The following is a 24,010-nucleotide window of genomic DNA, read 5'->3' on the forward strand; positions in this document are numbered from 1 at the left end:
GCATTAAAGTTCCTGAATGACAGAGTGAATTATACAATAGGTTAGATAATCAACTATAGAAAGTTCATTTCCGGCATGAGAGATAGAGTGGTAGTACGTATTGCGTAGCTTTCATTAGTGGCAACGAAGGTTATCAGTCTAGTGTAGAGAGTTTGGTTTTGTCTAGTTTATGTCGAGTCTAGTTGTCTGGTAATTTAGGATGGATCATTATGGTATGCCTTCTTGAACAGGTTGGTTTTCAGTAGTTTTCGGAAGATTGGTAGGTCACGAGTTGTTTTTATGGCCTTTGGTAGTACGTTCCATAATTGCACGCTTATTTAGGAGAAGCTGGATGCGTATGTGGATTTATATTTAAGTCCTTTGCATCTGGGGTAGTGGGGATTCAAGAATGTGCGTGCTGATCTTTTCGTGTTCCTAGTTGGCAGGTCTATGAGGTCTGACAACACGAATATAGACCGGGGCCTGTAATAGGCTCTTTTAGAGCACATGTCCATTTCTATCTCCATTGGGGCTTCACCATGAACTATTTTGTGTATCAGAGTGCAAACTTTGAACGCAATTCATTCTTTTAGAGGGAGCCAGTGTAATTTTTCTCTTAGGGGTTTGGCGCTTTCGCATTTCGTTTTTCCAAAAATAAGTCTGGCTGCTGTGTTTTGTGCAGTTTGAAGTTTCTTAATGATTTGTTCTTTACAACCGGCATAGATGGCATTGTAGTAATCTAGGTGGCTTAGCACCATTGATTGCACAAGGCTGCGGAATATTTCCCTTGGGAAGAAAGGTTTTATTGAGTTTCCACATTGAGTGGAACATTTTCTTTACTGTATTTTTCACATGGCTTTCGAGTGTGAGATTTCGATCAATTGTAACGCCGAGAATTTTCAGATGGTCCGAAACAGGAAGGGTGTAGTCTGGGGTATTTATGGTGGTGGGTTTCTTCGTGTTATATATATATATTTTTTAACATCTGTTTATTTAGTAAAGCTTTGCAATATACAACAACCATGCAAACTAACATTTCAGTCTAGTTATTTTGCAAATAGACAGCAACATGAACCCCGCCCCCCTCCCCCGCTCAGGGTCTCTCTTATGTATGAGGACATCCCCCATCTGCAGTATCAGCACTGTGAATCCCTAAGTATACCATCATCATCTTGACAGACCCAGCCATTTTACATAGGCGGACCATGTTTTGAGATATCTCGCCATACCCCCTCACCTCAAAGCAGTAAGTTTGTCCATTAGGCAACAATAGTCCACTTTAGCTAACACTTGATCCACAGTGGGTACCGTCTGTTGTTTCCAGTGTTTAGCAATTAAAGTCCTGGCTGCAGTAACAATATAGGCTAACAGTCCCGAGCAAGGAACTCTGCTCACTCCTAATGAAGTATTCAGCAGACATAGGCCAGGGTCAAACACCACCTCCGTCCCCAGACCACTATGCAGTTTATGCTGTAGATCCATCCAGAACTGCTGAATCAGTGGGCAGTCCCACCACACATGCCAGAAGGTGCCTGTTGCCCCACAGTTTCGCCAAAAGGCTGCCGACCCATTTTTAAATATATGAGCCAGCCGACTAGGGGTCAGGTACCACTGATACAGCATTTTATGACCGTTTTCCAGCAAGGGAGTAGCCACAGAGAACGTCAATAAGCGTTTAAATATTCTTTTCCAGTCTCCCTTCTCATATGATCTACCCAGCAAAGCCTCCCATTTTTTAATACATTTGGACAAGGGTTGGGCCTTATGTAACAGAGCTCTATAAATACGTGATATCCCCCCACGCCCTTCTCCTGATCTTATAGCTAATCTTCGTGTTATATTGTGAGGAGAGAATAAGACATTGTGTCTTTTCTGCATTGAGATTTAGTTGGCACGCATTCGCCCATGAACTCATTATTTGGAGGCTGTGTTTGATTTTGGCTGTAATTTCTGTTAGGTCATGTTTAAACGGGATGTAGATTGTGACATCATCTGCGTAGACGTATGGGTTAAGTCCTTGGTTAGATAGCGATTTGGCTAAAGGTGTAATCAGTAAGTTAAAAAAGGGTTGGTGAAAGCGGTGATCCTTGGGGTACTCCGCATTCAGGTTTCCATGGTGATTATGTTTTTGAATTTGATGTCACTTGATATGTTCTTGCAGTTAGGAAGCCACTGAACCATTTAAGTACATTTCCTCCAATCCCGAAATACTCTAGGATGTTCTATAGTATTTGGTGGCAACCATGTCAAACGTGCTGGACATGTCAAATTGTAGGAGAAGTACATTATTGCCGGTTGCAATTGTTTGAATTTGGTTAGGAGAGTGATTAGTACTGTTTCGGTGCTATGGTTGGCTTGGAATCCTGACTGTGAGTCATGTAATATTGAGAATTTGTTTAAGTAGTTGGTAAGTTGTTTGGTTACCATGCTTTCCATTAGTTTGATTGCTAGAGGGGTGGATGCTACTGGGCGGTAGTTGGTTGTGTCATTTGTTTTTTTCTTTAAGTCTTTGGGTATAGGGGTAAGTAGTATATTTCCTTTGTCCTTGGGGAAAAGTCCATGTTGTAACATGTAGTTCAGATGTGATGTAAGGTCTGATATGAAGCATTGGGGGGCAAGTTTTATTAAGTTGTTGGGACATATATCCAGTTTGCAGTGGATTTGGCAAATCTGTTGATTGCTTGGGTGACTGTTTCTTCTGTTAGAGGATCAAAGTTTGTCCAGGTTCGGTCTGCTGGGTATTCACCGGGAATTGGTCCAGGCACTCCATGAATTCTTTGTGATCAGTTGTATTGAGTGGTATTGTGCATCGTAGTTTTATAATTTTCTCATTGAAGTATTTAGCAAGGTTGTCTGCTGATGTGTCTGCGCTGGTTGTGGTAACCGGTATGGTGTCTAGTAATTTATTCACAAGTTGGTAGAGTTTATGTGTATCTTTCTAGTCTGGCCCTATTTTGGTTTTGTAATATGCTCTTTTGGTTTGTCTTCTTGTATAGTTGTATTTTCTTTGCATTTGTTTGCAAGCATTAAGTGTGTATTCATCTTTCATTTTTTTCCATGCTCGTTCGAGTTTCCTAACTTGTGTTTTTAATTTTTTCAGTTCTTCGTTGAACCAAGGTATCGAGATATGTCTTCGTGAGGTTATTGTTTGTAGTGGTGCAATTTTGTCTAATATGCTCCTGTATCTGTCGTCCCAATTTAGGAGATAATGTTTGGAGTCTGTTTGTGCTGTCCATTGAACTAGCTTGTCCAATTCCTCACCAAACAGAAAAGATCCCTTAAAAGGAAACTTACTAAGCTTGGACTTAGAAGCCGCATCAGCCGACCAGTCACGGAGCCAAAGAGACTGACGAGCCGCGACGGAAAGAGCCATAGACTTAGAAGAAGCCCGCAGCAAATCATACAGAGCATCAGTCAAAAAAGCCGAACCCATTTCCAACTTTGCTACTTCAGTATCCACAGCTGAGAGATCATCCGAAGTACGGTCCAAAACTCTTTCTGACCAGAGAAAACAAGCTCTCGCTACCAAGGACCTACAAATTACAGCCTGTCCCGCCAGAGCAGAGACAAAGGAAATCTTTAGCAAAGATTCTATACGGCGATCCTGGGGATCCCACAAAGCCGTCCCTCCATCCACTGGAACCGTGTTCCGCTTGGTAACTGCGGACACTACCGCATCTACTACTGGAGGACGGAAAAGCTCTTTATCCGAATCTGGAACCGGATAAAGCCTAACCATAGATCTTGCAAGCCGAAAAGCAGAATCAGGCACCTCCCATTGTGCCTGAATAATGTCTCTAATATCCTGATGCATAGGAAAAGACCTACTGAGCTTGCGAATACCTTTTACCAGCAAATCCACTTTCCTGGGGACTGCCACTGGAGTCTCCTGCTCCTCAAAATGCAGAGTAGAGGAAACTTGTATAATAAGATCCTGCAGATCATCCTTATGAAAAATCCTTACCACGGAACTATCCTCCCCCGCAGGAAGAGGCTCTGCTCCATCTTCTAACTGTGGGGAGAAGAAGGGATGAAATCTAGTTACAGCTACATAAAAAAGAAGAAGAGAAAAATAAAGACAAAAATGAAACTGAAGGATCAGTGTCAAAGTCAGGTATAAAAGAAGATAGGACAGTGAAGAAACAGAAAATGGAAATGAGATCCTGGAAAGGGACTTGGAGAAAAAAAAACAAAACAAAAAACACAAACAACAAAAAGGAAGTAGTAAAGAGAGACCAGGACCAACTCAACTGGAAAAATTAAATGGTCGGTTAACAAGAATACAAGCAAATTTAAATTAAGATATTTAGAGAATGAGATAGATAATGTCAGCTTTGAAAATGTGCATTTCTTGTATTTTGTTCTGTACTGAAGGAAATGCATCTCTGTTTCTCCTTCTTTGCAGTCCCACTGCATCCACTCTGGTTTCTTTAGTTATCTATTTTATTTCTTGTCTACATATTTGTTTCTAGTTTCATATATTTTTTTTAACCAAGTGATGGTCTGTGTGAAAGAGATTAGGGATTCTGTTGATATGTAGGATCTGTACAGGAATCTGAAGCAGTCTGCCTGTTCTAGTTGGAAAAGAGCCCCTACACCTTCAACCTTTAAAGACCCCCCCTCCCCTGCACCCCCAATCCCTGGAGGTGTGCTGGTATTCTAGAACTTATGCAGTGCTGACCTGGCTGGTTTAATTTGAGTTCTTCACTCAGAAGCTTACTATACACCAGTACCAAGTTTACAATATTTTGCCTTACATCACAGTGTCTAATAGTGGAGGGAGTTTGAGTTGCTGTCACTGATTTGACAACAGAGTTTATATGCTGAGTTGTAAAGTGAAATGGTCTACTTCTGTTCGGTACCCCTTATTATTAGAGTTTTAGTGGTTGTCTGGGAATGCCCATGTGAATTAACAATTATATTCTATATAATTTACACACAATTGACTTCTCTGTGAGTACTTATGCTCCTCAACCCAGTCCTTACAAGTTTGCAGTTAGGCCCTTGGAGACCACCAGCACCAGAGAGCTCAACCTTGGTAGAACAGACTGGACATTTTTCTTGTGTGTGTTTCAACTCCATTAACTCCATTAGGCTGTTCGACTTTGGTTTTATGTGCATATAATACATATGTGAGTTATATATTTTCATGATTTTGTAATAAGCTTAATTGCTTTCACCGATTCCCAACTCCCTTACTCCTTGATTGTAGTTTGAGGAGAGGAGGGGAGGGAAGGCACCAGCTCATCCTTCGCCTCAGGCAGCAGATTACCTTGGGTCGCCCCTGAATCCGACTACATTTAATCTTGTCTCATCTCTTGCTGCAAAGGAAATAGAACCTCTTTGGTAATCTTTGAACAATTCTGGGGTATTACAGACCCACAAAAGTACATAAGTATTGCCATACTGGGACAGATCAAAGGTCCATCAAGCCCAGCATCCTGTCTCCAACAGTGGCCAATCCAGGTCACAGTACTGTCGATACCAAAGCAGCTGAAGAAGGAAAGTAAATCCAATATCAAAGTCCACTCCTGCCTCCAGATAACACTTGCAGGCTCTTTACAACGGGAGGGAAACCACCTAAGTGGCAAATTGCATCATGACAGTACTCCATCTTCTGTAGTTTTCCTTTATTTCTTGTTGGTCCCTTAGAAAAGAACAGAACCTAATGAACCAGAACAGGAATAAACAGCCCCCCCCATAAACAAGGGAAATTACGCAGACAAAAAAAACAACAAAGGGCGGGTCTCTGGATTGATCTGTTGGGACTAACAGAAAGAAAATTATCATGCAAGAACCAATTTTACCTTCAATAGCGTCCCACAGATCAATCCAGAGACGAGTGGGATGTACAATAGCAGTCCCCAAAGTAGGGTGGGATCTCCAAAACAGACCCAGGCCCGACCTGAACCGAATCCCAACACGGGGACGGAGTAGACACAAAACTCCAGGAGGACTCGCCAACACTAGATGGAATGAAAGGCATTCCCCAGATCGTGGAGAAAAGGAAAAACATCCAACCCTTGTCATGAGCAGGGAGCTAGATCCAGACCCCCCACCAGAATAAGGCTCCTTAAAAAGAAAGGCTCGAACAACAAAGGAAGGGCACTATCTGGCAAGAAGGAGTTGGAACCCCCCCCCCCACCCCCCAAAGCCGGAAACAGTATAGATCTCCAAGCTGCAGCAAGAAGACCGGCCGCCACATCATCCCGTAGAAGAGGAAGCTTGACTCACAATGAAAAGTAGAGCCCAGAAAGGCCAGAGAGCCCCTGGCACTGGACCAGCCTAAACGATAGGAGTGCCTATCGAAACACTGACATGCTACAAAGCAAGAAAATGTGGACAGAACTGAGGAGCCAGACTGACAGGAAGGACATCACTCTTGAGACCGAAAGGATGCCTGGCTCGCTCACCAGAGGGAGAATGAAGGCAATCAAGCAGCCACAGCAAAAAAGAGAGGAACCACAGCCTGACTCCCACATGCAGTCAAAGCCGAACAGTGACAGCAAGACCACCACCCTAGATGTCTACCAGACAAGAATGCAAGGCTCACCCCCCAGAGAAGAACTAGGCTCAACCGAGGAGACATGTCCGACAGCCAACAATGGAGCCAAGCGGACGGCAGAGACAAGCCCAGCTAAAGCGACAGAGACTGAAACCGTCCAAAGCCTAGAAAGGGCAAAGAACCAGAAACAGATAAAGCCGGATACCCAGGGCCAGATCAATTGCAACCTATTGAAAATGGGTCAAGTACATCTGAAACAGCTGAGCGAGCTGACCCCGGAAAGGCTTGTCCTCCAGAGCTAGAAGAATAGCCGCCTCTGGAGACTGAGTCAAAGCCTACCTCTCAGACAGGTCAGACTCTACATGCAAGATGCAGGAAATCATGTGCCCACAAAGCGAAACAGTCAAAGACAGCAGCAAACATACTGCCGGTCCCCAGTCCAGCCTGGTAGCCATAGACTGAGAAGTCTCAACAGGAGCCGAGGAAGGGTTGGCCGGCTGAACCAGAGAGAAGTCTGAAACCCAGAGAAATGGTCCAACTCGCTAACCAGAGATGGGGAGAGCAGACCCCCCTATGGCTGCACTCGCCCCAACATTCAGTGACAGTGCCACCACGGCACGAGACCAACACCAGCACAGAAATTACTAGACCTGCCACTCAATCGGAGGACTATTGCTCATCCAACAGAGTGAGAATCGAATGACCTGCACAGACAAAGCGAGGCTCGACGTCCAAGAACAGAACAAGGTCTGCCGACCAGAGACAGACGAGACCTGACACCCGGGGACGAAGCATAGCTCAATAACCAGATAAAGCAAAGCTAGACAGCCTCAGCTGAGGAGAGTCTGGACGTCCAAAGGGGAGGCAAGACCCGCCAGCCAGGAATGCAACAAGGCCTGACATACAGAGACGGAGCATGGCTCCATGCCCAGAGACCCAAGACTTGACAGCCACAGCAAGGCTCAACAACAAGAGCTGGACTAAGACTCGACGGCCACAAGGCTCAATGGCCGCCGTCAGAGCAAGGCTCAACATCCAGAGCTGGGCCCAGGCCCAACGGCCTCTTGGAGCAACGCTCAATATTCAGAGACGGGAAAAGCTTGACGGCCGCAGCTGGAGCAAGGCTCGACATTCAGAGATGGGGAAAGCTCGACGGCCACAGCCAGTGCAAGGCTCGACGGCCTCAAGTTTCAATGTCTCAAACCATATCAAGTCTTATCGTCCCGAGACGCTGCAAAGTGGAATGTTCTGTGATGGAGCCAGATTCGAGGCCCCAAGCCGCAACCAGGCTCGAAGTCCAGAGACAGAGCAAGATGTGCCATTCCAAGATGGAGCCAGAAATGAGGACTAGAGAGTGAATACCACCAGTCGCGTAGTCTCAATGAGAAAACTAGACAGACGCCGACAGGTAGGAGCAGGGCCCGATGTCCCCAGACGGGACAAGGTTCGGAGGTCCGAGACGACACATGGCTCGATGTCCAAAATGGCGAAAGCCTCCACTTCCCAAGATTGAGCCATACCTAGCAACCTGGGGCACAGTGCGGAGAACAAAGCAACAGTTATCATGCCACTCAGAAACAAGGTTCCCCTGTGCAGCATACCGGACAACCACCAAAGATGGCAACTAAGGAAGCTGGAAACTCCATGGAGGCAGAAACTCATCTGCAGCACAGCAGAAAACTTGTAAGATGCAGCCTACCAGAAGGCCAGCAAATGCCACTATTGGGAAGTCCAGCCCCAGCAAATAAGGTGTACCACGAGACCAAAGCCTGTCCAAGCAGGCTCTTACGTAAGTAAGGTGCTGTGGACACCCAGGGCACCAAAATGCTGCCTACGGCAGGCAAAGGAATACTAGCATGCAGCCCGCGGAGACACCTGGAAAAGGAGAAAGCACAAAGTCCCAAAGCACGGTACACAGCACAACGTCCAGAGACACCCTCGAAGCCCCAGGAGATTAAGCAGGGCTCGGTGTCCGGAGACAGAGCAGGCCTTAACATCTAGGGGCTTCAACAAGGCGTTCAGAGGAGGAAGAATCAACGCTCATAGATAAAGATTCAGAGACAGCTGCAACAGCCATGTAATGAACTGCACATAAAAATAGAGAAAGAAAACCTCTCTCAGAAATCAGAGCTGAGTCCCCCACATCTAAAAATAAAAGCAAACAAATTGTGCACCTGAAAACCACAAGAAGAAAAACTATCATGTCAGCCTCTAGAGGCATGATTACCATGGCAACCAGGAGAACTCTGTGAGGAAAGCCCTAGCTGCAATAAGTAACTCAAAAAGTAAGATCTTCCAGCACCATGGGGTCAACAGCATAAAACTTTTTTTTAAATCTTGCCAGATATGTGAGACCTGGATTGGCCACTGCTGGAAACAGAAGGCAGGGATTAAAGGACCTTGGTTGTCCCAGTATGGCAATACCCAGTGCTTTTTTTGTGCCGGTACATGCCAGTATAGTGTACTGGCACCTTTTTTTTTTTTTTTTTAACCTAGGGCCAGCTCACCTGCCCGCTGTTAGCTCCCCGACAGCCCTGCTTTCTGTTCCTGCCACCCCACGACGCATTTAAATCTTTTATTTATTTATTTTTATCTCGTCGCAGCACCAGCGGCGGCGTTAGTGAAAGGACCAGGCTTGTCTCCTCCAGTCCAGCCTTCCCTTCGTTCCCACTCAGTGTCCTGCCTTCCTCTGACATTGTTTCCTGTTTCCACGAGGGCGAGACACTGAGAGGGAACGAAGGGAAGGCTGGAGGAGACGAGCCTGGTCCTTTCACTAACGCTGGCACTGCAACTTCAGGTAAAAAAACTAAAAGATTTAAACATGTCACGGGGTGGCAGGAACAGAAAGCAGGGCTGTCGGGGAGCTAAGGGTGGGCAGGTAGGGCTAGGATTGGTACTGGAACTCGACAGGGGCAGGTGGAGGCTGGGGCGAGTTACTGGACATGGAAGGGAGGATGGGGGCAGAGGAGAATCGCTGGATATAGTTAGGTTGGGAGGGCAGGGGAGAGAGGAGGAGGAGAAGGGAAGAGAGGCAGCGAGATGAACACGGACAGACGGACGGAGAGGGGAGGAAAAGAGAGAGGCAGCGAGATGAACACGGACAGACAGACGGAGAGGGGAGGAAAAGAGAGAGGCAGCGAGATGAACACGGAGAGACAGACGGAGAGGGGAGGAAAAGAGAGAGGCAGCGAGATGAACACGGACGGACAGACGGAGAGGGGAGGAAAAGAGAGAGGCAGCGAGATGAACACGGACGGACGGAGAGGGGAGGAAAAGAGAGAGGCAGCGAGATGAACACGGACGGACGGAGAGGGGAGGAAAAGAGAGAGGCAGCGAGATGAACACGGACGGACAGAGAGGGGAGGAAAAGAGAGAGGCAGCGAGATGAACACAGACGGAGAGGGGAGGAAAAGAGAGAGGCAGCGAGATGAACATGGACGGAGAGGGGAGGAAAGCGAGAGGAAGTGAGATGAACATGGATGGAGGGTAGGAGAGGGAAGATATGCTGGATATGGATGGAAGGAGAGAGGAAAAATGCTGGGCGTTGATGAAAAAAGGAAGGAGATGCATACTGACGAGATGAGGGAAAGGGAAAAGAGGAGAAAAACTGCACGTGCATGAATAAAATTGGCAAAAGCTGGATCCACTCTATACCTCCTCCTGTCAAGTCTGCAGAGGACCCAGCTTTCACCTATGGGTGTAGGGCAAGAAATGAAGAACAAAGGAGGAAAGCAAAGAAATAAATGGAAAGGAAGCCCTGGAAACGGAGTTAAGGGAACGGATAGCAGCAGAATCAGAAACTGGGACCAACATGATCAGAAAAATAAAGTCACCAGACAACAGAGGTAGAAAAAAATCATTTTATTTTCATTCCAGTGCTTGGAAGATGTCAAATTTGAGAATTTATATCTGCTGTCTTATTTTGCACTAGGTATACTAGAGCTGTAACAGCTTATAGAAATCAGTTATAATGAAAACAAAAAAAATCACAAGTTATTGTTTTCTCCTATACTGGTATAGTATTTTCAATGATACTGCTTATATGTGCTATGGCTGGTATAAGGGGTGTGGCTACTGTGGGTGTGGCTACCATAGGAGAGGAGCCATAGATGGTGACCTCGCCCATAATGAGTACAGGTACCTTTTCTCCTACAAAAAAGCACTGGCAACACCTATGCACGTATGTACCTAAATATGCTAGCTGTGCTGACAAAGCTAGCCAGGGAGGAAACCCGAGGGTAAAGGAGACCTCACCACCTACAGAATAACATGCAACTAGCATACAAAAGTGAGACCTATCCAATGCTTCACATAGCCCATAGGAGAGGTATCCTGAGCCAACCCAGCAGCAGAAATTGGGTTTTAAAATGCCCTATACAACACTGTAAGAAAAGCCAAGGACCTGCACGGTACCATGGAAGTAGTGACAGCACTAGTGAAGGCAAATCCAGATAGCGAACAACAGCACTGAATACTATTTTATGAAGAGAAGAACTATTAATAACGTTCCCCTACTGCTAAAAAAGGCTGCTCCTAAACACAGAAAACCAAATAAGTGCCAGCCATGTTACCAGTGACCCGAGATGTCCTACAAGAGAATCAGCCCCCGAAATGCCATTACCACAACTGCTACACAGTGGTAGAAAACAAATTGTCACATGAACTAGGGCAAAGTCAAACACTCAAAGCGGAATGGAAAAAGCAAATAATAGAACACACCCTAAAAAGAAACCAAGAGTTCACCGGGAAAAAGGGCATAGGGTACAACAAATGTTCCCCCCCCCCCCCCCAAAACGGGCTCAGCCAAAGAGCAGAAGTCGGGTCGGAAACGAGTCCTACCACACTAAGCCTGAGCACCTTCGCCAGTGTTCTGAGTGCGCTTCTGGGAGAACCGAAGGCCAGCCTGAACCGCGAAACTGAAAACTGCCTGGAGGAATAGTGCTAAGCACTAAGTCACAGCACAAGATGGCGTCAGCAACAGCACAACCGCCCCGAGCACGCCAAAATTACAGCGCAGTCTGCTCAAGTACAAACAGAGCACTGGAGCGCCCATACAGTGAAATAAAAACATATCCCTCCCTGCTCAGGGCCACGAGAGGCAAATAAAATTAAATGAACAGCTCCCATCGGTAAAAGAAGAAAATGACACTCACCTTGTAGGAATGCAGAAAACAGAGCACAAAAGGGAGGAAAAAACCAACTGCTATTGTGTCCAGCATTGTTTTATATATCTCTGCTACTCTCTGCTTTTTTTTTTTTTTTTAAAAGAGGCAGGAGTGTCAGGGAGACGCAGAAAATTAAGAGCAAAGGAATGCCACCAAATCCTGAAGGCAGGGAAGGGGTAGGAGAGGGACCTGGCACCACCAGGTGTACCCCTTACTGGCCGAACATGGCCATGAGCCCTTAGCTCAACTAAACCTGAGGGAACAGGCTAGGAGCAAATCCCAATCCAGAGAGCTGCACAGGATATGTGGAGGAGTGGCCTAGTGGTTAGGGTGGTGGACTTTGGTCCTGGGGAACTGAGGAACTGAGTTCGATTCCCACTTCAGGCACAGGCAGCTCCTTGTGACTCTGGGCAAGTCACTTAACCCTCCATTGCCCCATGTAAGCCGCATTGAGCCTGCCATGAGTGGGAAAGCGCGGGGTACAAATGTAACAAAAAACAAAAAAATAAATATGTCCATCCACCTGCTGAGATAGAGAGAATACTGAAATTAAGGTGGCTGCACATGTCCACATATAGTAAGACTCTGAAGTTCTCTCTATCTCCACCTGCTGGTAGGGGGAAATAACCCACTCGTCTCTGGATTGATCTGTGGGACGCTATGGAACTACTATTATCCTATGTGGATGACATCCTGTTTTCTCTTACCTGACAGCATCAAACATAGATCTAACTCAGTCTATAGCGAATGGTATGATTGTTGTCAGCTCCTGGGCACTGACCAATAAACTGAAACTGAATGAGCAAAAAACCAAGATCCTGTGGTTCCAAAATCAGGGATTTGAGGTCTCATCATGAATATCTTTGACCAACTCGTTAAAGACGGATCTGAAACCAGAGTACTAGGGGTCTTGCTGGACTCTTCACTCACCTTTGCTTTCTATATCAACCAGCTACGGAAGAAAACACTATTCAAAATAAGACAGCTACGTCTAATCAGAACATTCTTCAACCAAAAAGCCTTCGCATTACTAGTCCAAATGTTAGTCCTACCTCACTTGGATTACTGTAACGTTCTATTTCTTGGTATTGTCAATATCAGAAAAAAAAAACTGCAACTCATACAGAACACAGCTGCTAGACTAACATACAGATTGAATATATACTACTGTTTCAACTCATCTTAACAAACTGCACTGGCTTCCCATAGCAGAAACACTCAGGTTCAAATCTGCTTGTTTAGTTTTTCAAATCTTACAAGGGTTTCACCTCTAAACTGCTAAGAACGCTTCGCTATGTCTAGTCCAGTCTAACAGACTGAAACAGCTTATGCTAGCATCATGGTTCTAAAAGACAATTAGAAATCTGAAGACTTTCAGCTCTCTAGTCCCCATTCTTGGGTGTCAAATTATGGAACGGTCTACCTATTCCCATCAGAACAGAAAACAGCTATCTCAACTTCAGGAAGAAGCTAAAAACCTCTCTCTTCCCAAAGACTGCTTCATAACAATCCGTCATGACTTATACCTCCTAGTATCATCTGTTATCTTTTCCTTAATGTTTTTAGTATGCATTAATCCAGTGGTCTCTAATGTTTCTCAAACCTCACACTAACACTATTTGCTTTTGTCTCACCTAGAAAGTAAGCCTCACTGAACCCAGAAAGGGGATATTAGTGGTATACAAGAATTGATTTGAATTTCACACCAGGTAGATCCTTGCAGTAGCCCTTCACAAATTTAATGAGTATCTGCTGGGGGGAAAAAGGCCCAACTCTGTTCAGGTCCAGAAAAAGAAATTGAAAGGGAAAATGTATCTGCTACAGTTATAGAACTCACAAGGAGATCAATGGCTTCTTGGATGAAGGAAGGATTCTGGGGCCTCTTGCACAGTGAAAGCATAGAGCTCTATGCAGGCAAAGGTGATGAAGAAGATTTTTGGAGTGGCCTAGTGGTTAGGGTGGTGGACTTTGGTCCTGGGGAACTGAGGAACTGAGTTTGATTCCCACTTCAGGCACAGGCAGCTCCTTGTGACTCTGGGCAAGTCACTTAACCCTCCATTGCCCCATGTAAGCCGCATTGAGCCTGCCATGAGTGGGAAAGCACGGGGTACAAATGTAACAAAACAAAACAAAAAACACCGATGATAAAGGCACCTGGACAGCAACATAAACTACAAACAGCAACAAAAAACACAGACTGCTACAGAACCACAGACTGCTCTGGTGGTTTGATGACACCAGGGCTCTGACAGTGCAGAAGAATCAGTGCAGCAGTCATCTCTCTTCTTGCATTTCAGTGCCACACTAACAGTCATCTGCACTATGGGGACTGCGCTGAGCGATTATCTTGGATCCACGCTTCTTTAAATGATGTTTTGCTCAAACTAATCAGATAGTGCTGATAAACTAGATGCCTTCAGTTGAGCAGTCTCAGCTGAGATATGAACCTGCTCTGAAAAGTTTGTTCTGGGGGTATGTCTCCAAATGAGTTATTTTTGTGCACATCATTTCAGTTAAGAACTTGTCGTATGTGAGGATATTGGAGTATGAACCGAATCTCTCAAACCTACTGCTAATCATCACTATAGTACTTATATTGTGCCAAAGACAGTTTCCTTCTCAAGTTTATACTGCATTACATGTGTAGGCAACTTATTCAGATAGGCTTGAAAATTCCTTTTAGCCAAGCCTGAGGCACCCAAAACAAAAAATATTTCTACATCCTTCTGACACATTCTCTTAGTCTCAGACTAAATTTCATACTAACCGATAATTTTTTTTTCACTTTGGACTGACACCTCTATGATCAATGCCATTCTTATGGTTCTCTTTTTTATCACTATCTCCAGTTTCCTCACATCTAGCTTTTTATGAGTAGGTCTACATGACCATAACCATGACAAAAATGGATTCAAGCATGCTGACTCAAGAGTTAAAAAGAAGTTGAACAGAAAAAAATGCTGCCATTTACAAGATAAGGAAAACCACATGTAAAATCTGTGCCAAGGGAGTTACTATTTTAAATTGTCAAGGAAAAATAAAAAAATATGCAATAAACATCTATTAGTTATTAACTATTCCCCTAAAGTACAACTAATTAAAAAAAAAATCTGGCACAGTCTTTTACTTCCTAACTTTTATCCAACCCACCTACACAAGTTCTAAAATGTAAGTTTACGAACACAAATAGCTAAAACAAATTAAAACATACTTACTCAGACCCGAAGTGTGTATGGCTTTTACAGATTTCTTCATTTTATAAAGAACAGTTCGATCCACATCTAGGGCCTAAAATGCAATTTTGAAAAAAGTTTTACTTAAATGTATAACAAAAGTTGAAAAATATGAAATCAAAAACCAAACACATTGAAAAACTATTCTGTACCATGTGGAAGATGTTGGGGAGCGGGGGGGGGGGGGGGGAGAGGGGAACAGGTGTTTCTTAAACCACGAGGGGGAAAAAAAAAAAAAAATAAACAAGAGGCAGATGTCAGAGTTACTTTATTTTTTAAATAATATATCATTCTTTCAAAGGGTTTACCCACAGCAAGTTTGTTTCAATCACACAGGTTTAACCGGGTTGGTTTACTATTTATATTGTTTTGGGTTGCATGTTTTTATGTAATGTTATGCTATGCTATATTATGTAAAGAATTAGTATCCCACCAAATCCTCAATCAATCAGGTTCAAAGCGGGTAACTATCATCAAATCTACAATCTTAAATGAAACAACATATGAGACAATCAGCGCATACAAACTTGTTAAAAAAAGAAAAGTGCATTTTTAGATTCTAATGTTGAAATTAGATAAATGTTCAAAGTAAATAATTCCAAATACTAATTGCACCACAACCAAAAGACTTTTCATGGGTAGATTTAAACTTCACTCCCTTCATTTACAAAAAAAAAAAGACAAAATTAAACATTCGCGTTTTAGTAATATTTCAATCAGGCAATACTACCTATTGTCAAGCTAGGTCAATTTCCCCTTACATGTTTGTCTATATACGTACAGTACATAGAAACATAGAAACTTGATGGCAGATAAGGGCCAAATGGCTCATCCTGTCTGCCCTTCCCTCAGTAGCCTTAACTCCTCCTTTTCCTAAGGGATCCCACGTGCCTATCCTAAGCTTTCTTAAATTCTGACACAGTCTTCGTCTCCACAACCTCCACTAGGGAAGCCATTCCACACATCCACCACCTGTTCCATGAAGGAGTGTTTTCTTAGATTGCTCCTAACCATATTTCCTCTTAACTTCTTCCTATGCCCTCTCATTCCAAAGTATTCTTTTATTTGAAAAAGGCTCACCTCCTGTACACTGATGCCACTGAGGTATTTAAACGTCTCTATCGTATCCCCTCTCTCCCGCCTCTGTTCCAGCATTAACATGTGGAGGTTCATGAGCTTGTCCCTGTCCCTAGATGTTTTTATGACAGAGCCCGCCTACCAATTTAGTAGATGCCCTCTGGACCGACTCCATCCTGTTTATATCTTTCTGTAGGTGCGGTCTCCAGAGGAGGAGTGGCCTAGTGGTTAGGGTGGTGGACTTTGGTCCTGGGGAACTGAGTTCGATTCCCACTTCAGGTACAGGCAGCTCCTTGTGACTCTGGGCAAGTCACTTAAACATCCACTGCCCCAGGTACAAATAATAAGTACCTGTATACAATATGTAAGCCGCATTGAGCCTGCCATGAGTGGGAAAGCGCGGGGTACAAATGTAACAAAAAAAATGCAGGCAGTACTACTACTACTAATCATTTCTATAGTGCTACTAGACGTGTGCAGCGCAGTACACTTAAACATGAGAAGACAGTCTCTGCTTGACATAGTTTACTATCTAATTAGGACAAACAGGACAAATAAGAGATAAAGGAATTACTAAGGTGGAAATGATAAAATATGGGTACTGAACGAGTAAGGGTTAGGAGTTAAAAGCAGCATCAAAAAGATGGGCTTTTAGCCTAGATCTGAAGACGCCCAGAGATGGAGCTTGACGTACCAGCTCAGGAAGTCTATTCCAGGTATATAGTGCAGAAAGATAAAAAGAATGGAGTTACCGGTGAAGGAGAAGGATGTAGATAAGAGAGATTTACCCAGTGAACAGAGTTCCCGGGGAAGAGTGTAGAGAGAGATAAGAGTGGAGAGGGTACTGAGGAGCTGCAGAGTGAATGTACTTTTAAGTCAATAAGAGGAGTTTGAACTGTATGCGGAAATGGATAGGGAGCCAGTGAAGTGACTTGAGGAGAGGGCTAATATGAGCATAACAACACTGGCGGAATATTAGTCGTGCAGCACAATTTTGAACAGATTAAAGAGGAGAGAGATGACTAAATGGGAGACCTGTGAGAAGTAAATTGCAATAATAAGTGAGAGGTGATAAGAGTGAGGATAAGGGTTCTGGTAGTGTGCTCAGAAAAGAAAGGGCAAATTCTGGTGGTGATATAGAGAAAGATCCAACAGGCTTTAGCAGTCTGCTGAATATGTGCAGAGAAAGAAAGAGATGAGTCGAAGATGACCCCAAGGTTACAAGCTGATGAGATAGGGAGGATGAGATTCCTGCTGAGATTTCTGGTGTGGAGAAGTAGATCTGGGAGTCATCAGCGTAAACGTGATACTGAAAACCATGGGATGAGATCAGAGTACCAAGGGAAGAAGTACAGATGTAGAAAAGAAGAGGTCCCAGGACAGATCCCTGAGGTACACCAACTGACAGTAGTATAGAAGTGGAGGAGGATCCACCAGAGTGTACACTAAAAGTATGATGGGAGAGATAAGAAAACAAGGAAAGAACAGAGCCCTGAAATCCAAGCCCTGAAATCCAAGTGAGGACAGCGTATCAAGGAGTAGGTGGTGAGCAACAGTGTCAAAAGCAGCAGATAGATCGAGAAGGATGAGGATAGAATTCAAGACCTTTGGATCTGTCCAGAAACAGGTCATGGTAAAATCAGTTCTTACCTGATAATTTTCTTTCCATTAGTCCCAACAGATCAATCCAGAGACTTGTGGGTTATGTCCCTTTACCAGCAGGTGGAGATAGAGAGAACTTCAGAGGTTTACTATATGTGGTCATGTGCAGTCACCTTAACTTCAGTATTGTCGATACCAAAGCAGTGGAAGACAAAAGAGGAAGTCCTCTTCTGCCTGCATAAAGCCCATGTAGGCTCCTCAACCGCTCCTGCGGGATGGTAACAGAAGGTTTCCTTTATGTTTTGAATTGATATTTTTTGCCTTTTTTTTTTTTCGCCAAAAATCAAATGAAGGAATCTGATGAAACTGAGGCAACTAGAAGAAAACACTCAACCCAGATCAATAAAGGGCGGGCCTCTGGATTGATCTATTGGGGCTAATGGAAAGAAAATTATCAGGTAAGAATTTTACTTTCCATAGTGCCCCACAGATCAATCCAGAGACTTGTGGGATGTACCAATGCAGTCCTCAAATGGGGCGGGGTACTACAACCTCAGCAGACTGGAGCAATGATACACAGGCCGCGGTTACATGTGCTGCCATGTCAAATCTGGAATGCCTAGCGCTGCCACGCCAAGCCTGCAAAGCCTGGCAAGGGAAGGACAGCAGATCAAGTGGGCAATCTGCAAAAGCCATCCACGGCAGGACAGAGGACCAAGTGGCCGAACTACAAAGGGCAGCCACGGAAGACAGATGGGACATGGAAAAGGAAGTCAACTGCGCTCTGGAAGAAAGCGCTGCCACCAGCAACGGGACAGACTGTCCCATACAGAGGCCAGCTGAAGAAATTGCCTCTCTCAGCCAACGGCCACTGCAGCTTTTGAAGCCAGATCCCCTTTCTTGTGACCAGCCAGAGGACAACATGAGGGTATGCTGGGAGGCATTTCTGCTCAGCAGGTCAGGAATCTGATGATCCTACCACAGTGTGGGTGTTTCTTAAGGAGTTGCCACCTTCCTATATACCTAAGGCTCTCCAGGTTCTAAATTTGTCTGCTTCTGATCCTGCCACCGCTACATCTGCTAATCCACTACAGTCTTTAGCAGTGCATAAGGATATGTAGGAAGTCACTTCTGCCAGGTGGGTCATCCCGGGCACTGCTCCACTATGCAGAGACGTAGCTAGGTGGGGTGCAAGGGGAGCAGCTGCTCCCCTAAAAGGATTTTGAACAAAATGGAACTTATGCGATACAGCTCTTCAGCTTCACACCGACGCCTATTCTACAAAAGGTCTGCTCCGCCTGACATCAAAACCGCTATGCCCACATCTGCCAATCTAAAAATGGAGAGCCTTCTTATGGTACCTTCCTATGGTCCCGAGCACAGCAAGATACAAAGAGTTCACAACCGGAACTCGCTGGTCACTTCCAAATAGTATAGGAGTATATGGTGAACATCCAAGAAGCGAGAAGAGAAAAAGGTGGAATAGGACAGAAGGCAGAAACCACCGTACGCAGAAAAGACAGGACTGTGTGCCCGTCACCAGTAGAAATCCAGAGAATCTCAAACGAATGAAGTTGGGAGTTCTGAGAACCTGCCTGGACTGGACTGCTAAAGAAAACTAGGCTGCCCAGGACAATAACCCTGATGTAGTAAAGATAAGGGCGAGCCTGACCCGACCAAAAAGAACTTGTAGACGTCCTCAGGAAGCAAAAATTAGGTTCTTACCTTAGTAATTTTCTTTCCTTTAGTCACAGCAGATGAATCCATTACGAATGGGTTGTGTCCACCTACCAGCAGGGGGAGATAGAGAACACTGAAAACCATAGTTCCTCTAGGACGGCTAGCTCCATCTGCCTCTCAGTATTTTGAAGCTTCCAAAGCAGTGTTAAACCGCAAAATAGCATAACATGAACTTTCCTCACAGCAAACGAACGTCCCAGAACAGGAGCAATAACACAAAGGAGGAACGAACTCAACCTCCTGTAGTAGAACACAAATCTTGAAGACCGTTTTCCAACTTCTCCCAATGAGGGAACATGTCTGCAGGAAAAACTGAACATAAAACAGAATCAATCAGGGAGGGATCATGGAATCATCTGCTGTGACTAAAGGAAAGAAAATTACCAAGGTAAGAACCTAATTTTCCCTTCCTTGTCATCAAGCAGATGAATCCATTACGAATGGGATGTATCAAAGCAATCCCTAGATAAGGCGGAAACAAGCCACACCACGCGCAAGCACTTGTGCTCCAAAAAGCGCGTCCCTCCTGGCAGCCACATCCAGCCTGTAATGTCGGGCAAAAGAAAGCTTAGAAGCCCAAGTAGCTGCACTACATATCTCTTGAAGAGAGTGCGCTCCAGTTTCAGCCCAAGAGGAGGAAATCGCTCTTGTGGAATGAGCCTTAAAGGCTTCAGGCGAAAGCCAGCCAGACAGCAGATATGCAGAAAAAATGGCTTCCTTAAGCCAACGGGCTATAGTGGCTTTAGACGCTGGAGACCCTCTGCAAGGGCCTTTAAGGCACATTCCACAAGAGCGATTTCTTCCTCTTGGGCTGAGATGGGAGCACTCTCTCTTCAAGAGATATGTAGTACAGCTACTTGGGCTTCTAAGCTCAGGGATATGAATAAGTCTTCCCCCTTACTGTTCCTAGTCTGGGCGCTGCCACAATAGTCATGAAGCCCATAAGTTCTAAATCTGTCCCTGAACAATGACAATCTCTCTCCTTTCTGTGAATACTGCTTTGTAGCATATTCAACCAACTGGGATGCAGACTCACTCCAGGAATGGAACGAGGGATCCTCCACAAGGCAGCACACAGTACTGCTACTGAGTTAGCAGAATAGACCCCTGTATATAATTTTTAACTTTACAAATTATGACAGTGGCTGTGCCATCTCCAGTGACACTAGAGAAATAAATAGAAGTAGTAGCAAATTTTATTTTATTTACAGAAATGTTCTATACAGACAAATGGGCTAAAAAGCACAGAAAAGCAGTTCACAAAGCAAAAAAAAAAAAAGTTATAATTGTAACAAAAGCAAATAGAAAATTAAGAATTGAAGAGCCATGAGGAGAGAAGGGGGAAGAAGAAGCTAGGGAATGAAAAGAGTCAGGTAGCAGGACCAAGTTTCCAAGTGTATTCAAAATTTGATATACTGCCCATTTAGAAGACCCTTCAAGTGGTTTACAACCCTAAAATTAAAAAAAAAATGAAAGGAACATCAATATATAAGAACAGAAGTAGAGAAAGAAGAAAATTAAAAAAAAAATACATTTTAAATTCAAATTACATATATGTAATCAAATACACAAATAGTTAAAATAAATCTCAAACAAGGGAGGAAAACCCACCTGGGTGGATGGACAACAGAATCCCACAAAAAAAATGGAATATGAAGAAAAGTGGGAAATGGACCAATAACTTCAGAGACTGGGACAGACGGATAAAATACAGAAAATGTTTTATTACAGACTCAACACAGATCTGTGTTTCGGCCACAGGCCTGCCTCAGGAGTCTAAAAGAATATATAAAAAAAAGATAACATATAAAACAAAACAAATAAAATATAAAATGTATAATGTATAATGTAAACAATTTATAATGTGAATATAAAATGAAGTAATAATGTAATCATTAAAAAAAAACTAAACATAATAGCCAGAGAAAATGGACTTTAAATAAATGGCATAAGAGTATATAATCTCATTATGTACAGTATCAAAAAAACGTATTGTAGCAGAATTAGTAGACGATTATAACATATGTATCATTAAAACAATAAAAATCATTAAAACAATACAAATCATAACACAAGGATTCATACTGGTGTTCTAAGAGGAGACTAAGAAAACTTATCCAAAGAGAAGATGATTAAATGAGTAAGGGATGAAAACTCCACATTCTGATTAAGTACATACATCGTAAAGTTGCTAGCATATATTATTATAATGGTACATAAGGAAACAACTTTGATAATATCATGTGGTAATTAAAAAAAAAATCAAAAAGAGAAATACCAACGGGGCAGAAGTAACCAAAATAAAGGCACCATATTGTAAAATATGTACTGAGTAACTGCCCAAGTATCGATTTAATAAAATATGACAGTTTGTATATAGACAGATAATGGTGCTTACTGGATTAAATGCCTACTGGTCAATGAGAAGAAAAAATTAGGTTCTTACCATGATAATTTTCTTTCCTTTAGTCATAGCAGATGAAGCCATTACGTATGGGTTGTGTCCATCAACCAGCAGGGGGAGAGAGAGAGCACTCAACTTTTCACAGTGCCTCATAGCCAGCTAGCTCCACTGCCTCTTCAATATTTGAAGCTTCCAAAGCAGTATGGCAAACCGCAATGGAAATAACATGAACTTTCCTCACAGCGAACGATGGCCCCTTAACAAGGGCATGAACTCAAAAAAGGAGAGAATGAACTCATCCTCCTGGAGGGTATAAACTCGTCCTCCACTTTGTATAAACAGAGGGAATACTTGCATCCTCCTGGAGAGAATAAACTCATCCTCCCAAAACATGAACTGGATGGAGGGAATGAACTCATCCTCCTATAACTGTAACAAGAATCCTGAAGACTGTTTTCCGACTCCCCAAGGAAGGAATATAACTTCAGGAAACAAGAACAGCACCTAAAATCAGAATCACTGCAATACAGACAATCATACAGGGAAGGCTCATGGCTTCATCTGCTATGACTAAAGGAAAGAAAATTATCATGGTAAGAACCTAATTTTCCCTTCCTTGTCATCAAGCAGATGAAGCCATTACGTATGGGATGTAACAAAGCAATCCCTAAATAGGGTGGGAACAAGCCACACCACGCGCTAGCACCTGTGCTCCAAAACGCGCATCCCTCCTGGCAGCCACATCCAGCCTGTAATGTCGGGCGAAAGAGAGCTTAGAAGCCCATGTTGCAGCACTGCAAATCTCATGAAGAGAGAGTGCTCCAGTTTCCGCCCAGGAAGAGGAAAATCGCTCTTGTGGAATGTGCCTTAAAGGCTACAGGCGGAGGCCGGCCGGCAAGCAGATAAGCTGAAAAGATAGCTTCTTGAGCCAGTGGGCACTAGTGGCTTTAGACGCTGGAGACCCTCTGCGAGAACCTGATAGTAAAACAAACAAATGATCAGAGGTCCTGAAAGAATTTGTAATTCGCAGATACTGCAACAGAGTCCTGTGCACATCCAAAAGGTGCAACTGCCCAAATGAATCTAGAAACTCCTCCTCAACAAAGGAGGGAAGAAAAACAGGCCGGTTTAGGTGAAACGCTGAAACCACCTTAGGCATGAAGGAAGGCACGGTCCGAACCGTGACCCCCGACTCTTGAGAATTGCAGAAAAGGGTCTCTACAGGACAGCGCCTGGAGTTCTGACACCCATCTCGCCGAGGTAATGGCCACTAAAAAGACGGCCTTCAGTGTCAAATCTTTCTCTGAAGCACGCCGAAGCGGTTCAAAGGGAGCCCCCTGAAGGGCCTTCAATACTAACCACAGGTTCCAAGCTGGACAAGGTGCCCGCACGGGAGGACGGAGCCGAAGCACCCCTCTAAGAAACCATGCCACATCTGGATGAGCAGCTAAGGACACGCCTTCAACCTTGCCACGCAGGGAGGCCAATGCTGCCACTTACACCCGCAGGGAATTATAGGCCAAGCCTTTGTGTACACCATCCTGCAAAAAGTCCAGAATCGGCGAGACAGGAGCCCGCAACGGAGAAAGCGCTCTTCAAACTGGCGCCAAATCCTGGCATAAGCCACGGAAGTAGAGCGCTTACGGGCCTGCAGGAGAGTGGAAATTACCTTATTTGAGTAGCCTTTATCTCTCAATTGCGCCCTCTCAATCGCCATGCCATAAGACCAAAGCGGCAGGCGTCCTCCATGGCCACCGGACCCTGTGACAACAGGTGCGGAACCAGAAAGGGAGCCTCCAACAGCATCTGTCGGAGGTCCTCATTCCAAGGCTTCCTGGGCCAATCCGGGGCGATGAGCACCACTTCTCCTGGGTGCAGCCGAATCCGCAGGAGCACTAGCCCTATCAAGGGCCACGGAGGGAACACATACAGCAAGCCCAGGGGCCAGGGTTGAGCCAAGGCATCCAACCCAGCAGAGCGAGGATCCCTCCCGTCTGCTGAAGCACGGGACTTTGGCATTGGAACTGGTCGCCATAAGATCCATCACTGGCTTGCCCCATTTGGCACATATCTGCAGGAATACATCGTCTGCTAGTTCCCACTCCGCTGGATCGATCTGATGCCTGCTTAATCGGCTTGCACGTTGCTCTGACCTGCAATGTGAGCTGCTGACAGGGACTGTAGATGCAGCTTGGCCCAGTGGCAAATTTGTTCGGCCTGCGCGGCTAGAGCTCTGCACTGAGTGCCGCCTTGTCGATTTATGTAGGCCACTGCTGTCGTGTTGTCCGACATCACTCGGACAGCC

At 44.5% G+C, this 24,010-nt stretch overlaps 1 protein-coding gene across 5 annotated transcripts in view; it reads right to left on the bottom strand.

Annotated features, from left to right (window-relative positions):
* The window catches only part of ASAP2 (ArfGAP with SH3 domain, ankyrin repeat and PH domain 2), a 333,390-nt gene that overhangs the window by 291,308 nt on the left and 18,072 nt on the right, over positions 1-24,010 (bottom strand). For all 5 annotated transcript variants that reach the window (XM_030198894.1, XM_030198893.1, XM_030198892.1 and 2 more), the window contains exon 2: positions 14,865-14,937. In XM_030198894.1, coding sequence (XP_030054754.1) covers positions 14,865-14,937 — 73 coding nt within the window. The remainder of the gene's footprint in view (positions 1-14,864; positions 14,938-24,010) is intronic.

This window comes from Microcaecilia unicolor, chromosome 3, assembly GCF_901765095.1.
Source record: "Microcaecilia unicolor chromosome 3, aMicUni1.1, whole genome shotgun sequence".
Classification (NCBI taxonomy): Eukaryota; Metazoa; Chordata; class Amphibia; order Gymnophiona; family Siphonopidae; genus Microcaecilia; species Microcaecilia unicolor.